At 40.1% G+C, this 10956-nt stretch overlaps 1 protein-coding gene across 1 annotated transcript in view; it reads right to left on the bottom strand.

Moving 5' to 3' along the window:
• Positions 1 to 10404, bottom strand: part of RERE (arginine-glutamic acid dipeptide (RE) repeats) — a 151711-nt gene extending 141307 nt beyond the window's left edge. Inside the window, 1 exon segment of the mRNA XM_010005252.1 lies at positions 10080 to 10404. Coding sequence (XP_010003554.1) covers positions 10080 to 10404 — 325 coding nt within the window.
• Positions 10405 to 10956: the final 552 nt, after the last annotated feature.

The following is a 10956-nucleotide window of genomic DNA, read 5'->3' as shown; positions in this document are numbered from 1 at the left end:
TCATTTTGCTTTCCTTCAGATATGCTATATAAGAGGTCCTGAAAAAATACATGATGGATGTACATAAAAAAATAAAATTAAACCAAACAACTTCTTAAAACTATTTAGGTACAACTTGGGGGAGCTCCTCAGGCACTAAGTTTCAATAGCTCATGCATCAACTCCTACGTTCTCACAACTAACCAGACGAATAGCCAGGCTCACATAATCAATCATCCCAAGACTCAAGAGGTCTCCAGATTAAGTTGCACCACAGCAAAACAGGTTTGTCTCATGTGAGCCATCCTGGATTAAAAGCAAGAAAAAGAAAGAAGAAATCCAGATGGACCCCAGCTCTTTGGGAGAGAGTTTTATTTATAGACTTTAGAGTCATATAAATAAAGACCTGAGAGGGAGACAGGCACTCTGTGTGTGTGTGGATATAAATACATATCCTGAATACAAGTTGTGGCACAGGTGACTAATTAAAGGTTATTTACATCCCATAACTAAAAAGATATTTACATTGCTCCATTCTGGTGAATAAAATTAAAAGGCTTAGTTGTCCTAGTGTCCTCTGCCAACCAGTGAGGAAGCAGGATCAGGCAATTCTGAACTGTTCTCTAGAAATATCTTTGCCAGAGCCAAAAGGAAGGGGAGCCCCAAGCAGCAGGGCTCTTCACTGCAGGTACTTAAAGTTAAATACCACAATCTTTCACCATCACCACCCAGAACAGTTCTGTGATTAAGAGCACAGTATTAGCAGTTACAGATCATTAGTAACCAAGTGGTTCCTTTTAAAGGATCAGAAAAACTTGTAACAGTCAATGAATTTTAAATCTTAAAATCCGAATTTGCAAAATACAGGAAAATTACCAAAGCCTTGAAAACAAAGGTCAATAATGGAATCAGAGCTCTACCTACAGCACTGCATTTGGCACCATGGTTTAGTACAAACACAGGGAGGAATGCACTGGGAATGACAAACACATGGTTTTAACTAGAAAAATATTACCACTGACAGGTAGGGAGCTGTACAGTTGCCTCTTCCCCCCATATGGCTGACAACAAACAAATTGCTAGTCTGATCTTTTAGTGTCACTTCCTGCTGAGCAGATTTCAAGCAACACTGCTGGCTCCTTGTCAGAAAACAATGTGCTAGAGCCCTGCTCTGCAATAAATGGTTCAACCAATTTACTGTGTTCATTTGAAACTCACAGGAGTATTCCTGATGCCTGGACTATAGTTCTTATTTGGCAAATGATTTTATTATAAACTGGTATCATAGCGAATCCATTTTCTTTAAGGGGTTTTGCTGCTGTTTAATGGACTGTCAGTATAATTTAGATTTCATCTATTTAAACTCATTCAAGCCTGGCTCCTGATTGTACAATAAATGGAACATATTTCTATTCAACAAAATTAATGACAGCTAATTGTAGGCTGCAGTTCCCAATATTATAAAAGCAACTGTTCTGCACTTCAGGCACCCAGCTACATGATTTCCCACACCAATTATTTTTCTGCACTTTTCATGCACATCCACAACACCACACAGTTCTTCTTGCCAGATGCATCCAGACATATTCTGTTAACAATTTTGATACAAACCATTTTCTTACACAAATTAGTGTTGTCAAAAAAAAAAATCCACAGTGAAAGCAAAGACTTTGTAGATGCTCAGCCACCAACTCATGCCAGGCTATCCTCAGAATCAGTGCTCACAATGGGCCAATCCACACGAAAACCTGAAGAGTTTTGGGAACCAGAGTCTGTGTCACTCAGGATACAGAATCTTTCTTCTCAAGCACATCCATTAATTTGTGTTTCTCAAGTTCTGGTAATGAGTCAATGGTGACATTAGAAGAAATGAATAGTGAACAGCTGGCCTGTGAAGTGGTTCTTAATGTGAAAACTGGCATCTTTAAATGACTTTGAGAAGTTCTTCAATTGGACCATGCACAATTAAAACTCCATGCTCTAGTAGGCAACACAAGCACACCAAAAGGACTTGGAAGAGAAAACTCTTCTATTCCCATACCCACCACAAATACCAAATGGTTGCTTAACTTCTCTCCCTTAGCTACCCTTTTGATAATAAAGTGCAACACACTACAATGCCTCATCAAAACAGGGATGAGCTTTACTTGTATAGCCCTCAACTAGAAAAAAATTACAGCCATTACTATTTCCCTAGTAATTGGCCCATCACTTCATCTTCCAGCTTAGACAAATGGATGATGAGTGATCCATTTGAGAAGCTATTGGTGCAGCCCTGAACAAGAACATGGGTTCAGAAGGGGAAAACTCCATGTGTCACTTGGGTGAGGATGATTTTCACAAAATGCTGTATTTCAAATGCTGCAGCTGCTGCCTCAGAGCCTGCAGTGAAGCAAATACAGACATTCACAAGTAAGCTTATGTGATAAGTCTTCCTATTGTCTGCTAACCTGATTTTCACCTACCTACAAATACGTAGCAGCACTGAAAAACATAGTCACACACACACAAAAATATTTCAACAAGGTGTTTATGTAAAGTTTCTCGTTCACCCTACAACAGCTCCAAACCACCACAGCTTTACCAAGTATTTATATTTTGCATTACAAGGTTCTCAGAGAACATGTTATGAAGTTCATTTAGTACACAGCACATGTTTATAGAGTTCATGTAATCCATGCTGCTTTAGTAATGCTTCATTACAGCAGTCAGTGTTGGTACTTCTTTTAGTGATCCATGTTTTGTTACAATGGAACAGAGGGATGACTTGCAGATAAAATATTAACAATAACCTTATAGAGAAAGTCTTATCTACAACTCTCCACTTGCACAATTCATTTGTTATGAAAACACTGCCACCATTCCATGTCATAACAAAACAATATGAAAAAACAGCAGTTAGACCAAGACTGGCTAAGCAATGTCCCCAGACATCCAGCCCCCCCAGGCACACTCACTCCTGCGTGTTGCTCTTAATGATTTCTACACAAAAGCCAAACAAAGCCAGAGGAATCCGTTTGCTACATCAACCTTGATCTGCACTTAAGACTCCATCTGCCAAGCTCCAACAGCTGCCCACATGTAGAGCAGTGCTTGCCATGGTTAAGAGTCAACACAAACTCAGTAAATGCAGCATCTTTCCCCCCGTTTGGGTTATGTTTTCTGCTTATGCTACCAGCACACATCCAGAAAATCAGTTACATGCAGTTAACTGGTCAGTATATGCTGTCATATCACCTTAATTATTTTCTACATTAATATTGTTCACCTACTCACCTGATCTTTAAAAACCACTTTCCCTAAAATCTCAAATGCTAAGAATAAAAACTAATTACAATTGATCTATCCAATAGTACAGAACAAGAACAACCCAAGTTCCAGCTGCACATGGAACCACTTCTCTACTGACTTCAATCAACTTCAGAGAAAATCCTTCTATGATGCTTTTATGCATTTTTAAATGCTTTATGCATTTTGTTAATCCTCTGTACATGTATTAAGACTCACCTACTAATCCAGGACTTCTATTCTCCTCCCCCTTTCCTTTAGTTACTAAAGGAGGAAAGGGTAAATAATGTATTAGTTTCCACTGAAACAAAATATAATTTCTTCTTCTGAAACAAGATTGTTACCAGTTTTCATCACCACTATTCACATATGCAGATAGGTTGGAAACAGTGGTGTAAGTGTGAAAAATAAGGGAACTTTTATAACATGAAGCAGCACAGCTCCTGGGGTTATTCCTATTTACAGCAGAGCTGAGAGTGTGTCAGTGACTATCCAATTATTTCAATGATGTAGAATTATGATGGTAACAGACCTTCTAAAATTAAAACTTACAGCTGAAAAAATAATGCCATTGCATTTCTTCCTTCTGCACAGGAGTAAAATTCAAATTTTAACCTTTCCTAGAAGAGAATTAACTATTTTCCAAAAAAACTTTTTAGCAACCTAAAGAACACTTGCCAGAACTTCAAGGTTTATAGAAAAAAAAAACCATGCTCATATTATATGTATTTTTATACTTAATTCTGGCATGGCCACCCTTCTCAGCTGCTAAAGCTGTCAGAATAAATAGAAGGCAGCATCTAGAAGAATGACAAACATACTGGTCAATGTCAAATACAAGCCAATCACTGTCAAAGACTGAGCCAAATCCCTGCATTTCAATTTCACCAACATTCAACCCAAATACCAGCCTACCACTTAGTAACAAAGTAAAGCAAAGGAGAAATCACTTCACTTTGTTTATATATGTAGATATTTTTATAAAGCTGATGGGGGGTTTCTAGATTATAAGAACCATTTCAGCAATTTCCTCAGTTACAATAATGCAAATTATGTTGGCACACGTGTAATAAAGGGAATCATAGAATCCCAGGCTGATTTGAAATGGAAGGGACCTTAAAGATCATCTAGTTCCAATCCCCCTGCATGGGCAGGGACACCTCCCACCAGCCCAGGTTGCTCCAAGCCCCATCCAACCTGCCCTTCAACACTGCCAGGGATGGGGCAGCCACAGCTTCCCTGGGCAACCTGGGCCAGTGCCTCACCACCCTCACACTAAAGAATTTCTTCCTAATGTCCCACCTAACTCTATACTCTCCCAGTTTAAAACCATCACCCCTTGACTCCTATCACTCCATGTCCTTGTCTAATGTCCTTCCCCAGCTTTCCTGTAGCCTCTTAGCAGCTAATTACACTAGCAAAAACTAGAGCTTAGAAATGTAGAAGTCCTAATCCTTCCTTGCTAACCAAACTGTCAGTGGATTTTAAGATAGCTAAAACAAATCTCAGTTCAACTGGATCTTAGGTATCCATAATCCCAGTTCTGCTGATTGGAACTCCACTGGCCATACCCCACTGGACAGACTTGGTGTCAGACCTCCACATTCCCACAAAAGATGACCCAACCATCTTTAGCTTTTTGCTCACTGTGATAATGCAATAACCCAACACCTGGAGGCTTCAAAAACCTGAGCCACTGAAGCCTGCAAACTGTTTCAGAGCTTCTGAAGTGCTCCCTTTGAAGAATGGCCATATACACTATAATCCCAGAATGTATCAAAGTAAGAAGTATGTAAGATTTCACTTTGATACATTTAGTGACCACTGAGCAGCAGTATTTCACAACAGTGCATCTGACCTGCAAATTCAGTCTCTCTTCCCCTCTCTGATGCCTGTCCAGATAATAGCTTATGGGGTCATGATGCCTCCTGAACAGCACTCAGGGACAGAAATCTAACAAAATTTTAAAGAGACATCAACCCATAAATCCAGAAAAGTTATTACTCAACTCAAGTTATATTTTCCAGTTGCAATATCTCACTTTCAACCTAGTGGCATTGATTTCCCATACCTTGAAAGAAAAAAGCTCTTCCAAACAGTGACTGCCTAAAACATCTCCAAGTGGCAAAAACCCACATGCCTATTTTCTTGTATACTAAGGCAGGTGTTCCAGGATCCACATGAAGCTAACTCTGCCTTTCCCTGCACAATATCAAACCACACTTTCCACATCTAACACTCTGCACCTCCTCTTCCAGCTTCACACAGATCACACAATACCTACAAAGAGCCTCTCATGTAAGCTGTTCCAAACCAATTTGCTAGAAAATGATGAAGTCCTATAATGCACTATTCTCCCTACAGAAGCACTTCACCTTGTGTTACCTCATGTTGATTCTTCTTGCTGATGTGCTGTTTATATAGCTACTGATGTCACTGTAGAAACAGATCCTCATAAATCCTTTTAATTCCAGCAGATCCTTTTAAATGTTTCTACGTAGGCAGAGCAAGCAACTTTGCCCTCATCTCCAGGTGACATATCATGTTTTCTTAAGGCTGCAAATCAACTTAAGACTTCCATCCAACAAAGATTTTCCAATCCAGCATTCAAGGTGCCACCTTGATGACATTACTGCAGTCTGCACAGTAGCAACAATATCCTTAGTATTAAGTTCTGTGGCTTTAATACATAGTTATACTTCTTCCTGACATGCTGACCAGAGTGAGGGTGAAACACGACAGGGCCCACACAGCTTCCTCCAGCAACAAAGGTGCACAAGAATTCACAGAAGACTCAGGAACAGGGCTATAACAGTATTCACATAACCAGCTATTATTTTGATGCAGTTATTTCTGCCATGTACTCTCTCTGGAATCTTAATTCATTTACTTCATAAGAACCATTTACCGGGATATTGAAAAGAAAATCTTCATATTCAAGGACAAGCTGAAAGCATTCAAGAAAAATACCTCTCTCAGGTCTTTGTAAGGCTAAATACGTTGCTGCCCTTATTCATCTTTCCTTACATTGGCCAGAAATCGCAAGTTGTGACATGCTATTTGTCGTCCACCACCTGGCTCCCTCTTCAGCTAGGCAGGTCATCCTCTGCACCAAACATCAAAGGCAGGACCAATACAAAAGCCACTCAAGAGTTTCTCGATTAGCACAGCACTTGAAATAAGCCTGGACAACCCTTTGCCACTGCAGTCCAGCACAATACATTGACAGCCCTTGGACTGACAGCACTTCAGTACAGATTATTCATCTCCCATCTCTACAAACACTGCAAATACATTAAACCTGCTCATCAGCAGGATCCAGTTTTACTTGCTCTCTAGAAACACACAGAACCTAAACTCCTCTTAGGTTGTTCCCTTCTTTTATACCGACAATCCTATAGAGACACCAACTGCCTAACCCAAACAACAGATGCAGTTATAACATCTGGTTTGCAAAGTATCAAAGTATTCCAACTGACTTACAGCCTGACAATCAAAAAAGCAGAACTGCAAAAAAACATCCTGTAAAACAAGAGCACCAGTTTCAGAGCACACCCACTTAGGAACCATGTGTTAACCAGACTGCACATGCATACAAGTTGTATGGGGAACCAGTCCTTTCCTCAGACCATGCTGGATTCTGGCAAATGCCAGCAGGATAGAAGGGACTCAATCTGCACTAGAAATGGAAGGAAATTCAACATCAAATAATCCAAGTCTAAAAGGAAAAAGAAAAATCTCAGCCCTGATGCAACTACCTTACGCTAAGGAAGCTTGTAACAAATCTGAATACACACAGAACCACAGAATGGTGAAGGTTGGAAGGGACCTTAAAGATCATCAGGTTCCAACCCCCTGCATGAGCAGGGACACCTCCCAAAGACCAGGCTGCACAAGCCTCATCCAACCTGCCCTTGAACACCTCCAGGGAGGGGGCAGCCACAACCTCCCTGGGCAACCTACTACAGTAAAAATTAATTTGCTACCCATGATAATAATTTTGACAAAAGCAAGGTGAGAGTGCTCAAAAAAAAAGAAGAAAAAAACCAAAACAAAACCCGGTTACACTTGGAAGGAAATGGGAGGAAGGCTGTGGAAACATGAGACCAGGTGGGGAAGTGGGACAACCTTTTGGGATAGGCCTTTGTGATTTCCAACAGAGAAGATGAATTGCATAGTGTTGTCTGAGCTTCAATCAATTTTAATACATGGTCTCAAGCTATGCATACATTCATTAGATTGATGCAAATTAAGAATAGTGTTTACAGAGGAACAATATAGTGTAACCTCTACTTTGAAAAAAATTCCCTATGATCTTGATTATCTATTTATTTACAGTTTATTTGCTATTACTCAAATATAGCTGCTGAGCTTAGCACAGCAAAAAACAGTATCAAGTGTTAGAGTAAGTACTGTGGAGCAATGGGGTAAACAGAATGAAATTTTAACCAAGGACTTCACAGTAAAAAATGCAGACCTTGAACATCCATGTCAGAGTATTTAAGAGCAAGAATGAAACAAATGGAAAGACTTCCTTTCCTTAAAATGTAAAAGATTTAAGCTCAAGACAGCTATTTGTTAGGCACACACCTTTAATGTTCACCTTTCTAATCCTGGCTGTGCAAGTCTCATTAAAATCTCTTAATACCTTATTTTTTTAATTTGTACCCTTAGTTACAAATACATCTCCCTCTATGTAACTTAGCCAAAATACAGAAATCAATAATTTCTTCTACAACAGCAGCCAAAACTGCTTTAGAATACGTTAGGCAATGGAATGTGTATTCAAGATCTCACTTCTGTTAATGTTTTAAATAAAATTTTTAAATTACTATAAAAAGAGAATGAGTCAATTAAGGTTTCAGCTAAACCCAATAGCCCTCCAATGATGAACTAAACAGTAACGTGTCCCCTCATTGCTCTCTGCAGCTTTCAAGACAAGAGACAAGTTTTTAAAAAGCACAAAGAGCAAAGTGAACAGAAAAGTGTCAATGCTAGGGTACTTCTCATGTTAATTACTACTAATAAAATGTAAAATTTAATTAAGAGGATTTTAAAATTACAAAACAACCCAAGCTCTCTCCACACTACAGCACTTCCCTCCTTTGTCAATCATCTGGCAAAGGTGCAAACTCTGTATAACTACAGTAACTGATTCCTGCTGCTCTGCAAAGACACCCCTCTGAATGTTGCTACATCAGAGATACACCAACCACTGCATCTACTGCTTAAAAGAGTGCTAATGCTTCTTCATCCTACTGCAGGAGGAAACTGGAATCACAAACTGATTTTTCCATCTTAATTGTAAGCAGAGTCCTTCTGCAATAAAGCCAGTGTATTGCATTGTACTACTGGGCCCACACAACAGCTGTTCTTCACAGATTCTAAAGTATTTTTCATCCTCTGACACTGAAAATAAGATTACCACCCAAGCTGATGCTTCTGCAGGCTCCCTACTGCTCAAGCAACAGATACCACTCAGCTCAAGCCCTGGCCAAGAGACGGATTTATTTTTTGAATGGTTTGAAATGATAGATTTCAATAGATAAGCTATTCTGACAAACTGGTAGGTCTAGAGTGAAAAGAGACTCTACAACTTGCACTTGGAACCACAAGTACGGAACCCGACACCTCCAAAAGCAGCATTTCAGCCCATCTCTGCAGCTGACACTGCCCACATGTACAACTTGCATGTTGGAGCATTTACAGAAACTATAAATGGACAGAGCATTTGAAACTTTTACATCTGTAATGAGAGAATGAGATTTTAGTAGCTGAGATACACAGCACCTCACGGAAAAAACAGACAAGATTTTACCTCATTCGTTTCCACAGTTGTGATTTTGAAGCCATCTCTGCTTTGCTCCAGCATGCTGATTATTTTACAGAAAAGTAATAAAACTTCCAGAGCCCTTAAGCTAGTGCTTTGAACAGTCAAGCCAAACATAACTACTTCTTGTGGTGAAACAATCAGCTGTGATCAACACTTTTAAAATGCTGTGTAGATGAACACAAAAATGAAGAATAGAGCTGGCTGAATAATCTCGTTCTCAAGCACAATTTCATTTTGAGGAATAATTAGCTGGCAGCAGCCAGAGGTTAGATCTTGAAACCTTACACAAGACCCTAAAAACCTTATATAAACTTAGCAGCAGTAAGTGACAGGTCCAAGACATCCAGAGCACACTGCAAGCTCCTGCTTTGGTCCCCAAAATCTCTGAGGTACTTGCTGATCTTGGCACTGTTCTGGCCAGTAGCTAAGCTGGTGTACGTAGGCATTAGCTTAGCTATTAATGAGGAGCATGAAATCAATGGCATCATAGGTCTGAGGCTTTAAGTCACTGGATTTATATTTCACAAACAGAAGACAGGGGAGGAGCTCTACAAAGAAATCAGAGTCACAGGAAAACTTGTCAGAAAGGCTGGAAGATATCTGTACATGCCACCTAGCTCGGATCAGGTCTCATATCTAAGTTGGAAAGAAGTGCTCAGTGCTCATCCAATTTAGATTTGAAATTCCCAGGGACTGAGATTCCATATGATACACAGATAATTAATGACATCTAAATTTAAAAAGGGTGGCTTTTTTTCAAAGAGGAGCTAAGCTCATTCCAGCAAACCAGATATTACAAGGTATCGTGGAAAATTTTTCCAAGGCATATCCGTGTGTGTCTCCAACAGAGCTGGGGTAACCTGCCCCTAGGACATCCATAATTTGAATTAACAGACAGAAACTGTGCTCTCTGCTGCAGCCAACCAACTGGTAGCTCTGGTACACAATCGTTTTCAAAGGAAACACAAGAACTTCTTACCTCCAGGCCTGTACACAACATCATCCTCTGTGATAAAGGACGTTATTTCGCCGTTGTCTGTTCTCTCATATCGGGACTTCTTCTTGGGTGGTTTCTTTTTGCTTTTCTTTGTCGACTCCTCTGTGGTGGCACTGTTGTTGTCATTGTCCTCATCTTCACTGTGGTCACTCTCTGCATAATTCTTGGCGCCTCCTTCCAAGGTGCAGCTGCGCCGAGGACGCGAGTTCTCGCTCTCCCTCACCTTGTCTCTCTTGTCTCGTTCCTTATCCCGGTCTCTATCCCTGTCCTTCTCTTTGTCTTTGTCTTTTTCTTTGTCTGCTGTCATGATTCGCCACGTGCCTTCTTCTGTCCTCTCACGGCTGGGCCTCCGTGAAAGGTAGACAGTGAGCCTGGGCTTCAGTCTTCTGAATTTCTCACTCAAATCCAGGAAAAATTCAACCACTCCAACAACCCCAGCGTTTTAAAAAGGTTCTTGAAGAAGGAGGGGGAAAAAAGAGGGGAAAAGCCCATGTTAATATCCAAAGTTCTTTCAATTTCTGAAAACAAAAATTAAACCCAAAGAAAACCCCACATCCTAAAGCAAAAGACAGCAAAATACAAGGTGGTAACTTATCAAGTGTCTGTAAAATGTTTGAAAGCTACCTCCATCCTCAAAAAGTTCTCACAACTCCTTCAGAAGTTCTTTTGTTCATCACAGAAATATAACAACTTCTTGGATGGGAAGTGCCCACCAAGAACATGTATGTTTTACATTTCACCACCACCAGTAAGGGATGCCCTACAAAGCTGGCATGGGGTAAGGAACACCATCTGCCACCTCCAGGACAAGCTGTTGGGAAGTCTTCTCCCTTATCCTGCTTTTCCAAAAATAGACCTA

This window comes from Chaetura pelagica, unplaced genomic scaffold, assembly GCF_000747805.2.
Source record: "Chaetura pelagica isolate M959 unplaced genomic scaffold, ChaPel_1.0 scaffold159, whole genome shotgun sequence".
In the NCBI taxonomy this organism is placed as follows: domain Eukaryota; kingdom Metazoa; phylum Chordata; class Aves; order Apodiformes; family Apodidae; genus Chaetura; species Chaetura pelagica.
The sequence above is the reverse complement of the archived record's forward strand: the minus strand, read 5'-3'. Positions and strand labels throughout refer to the sequence as shown.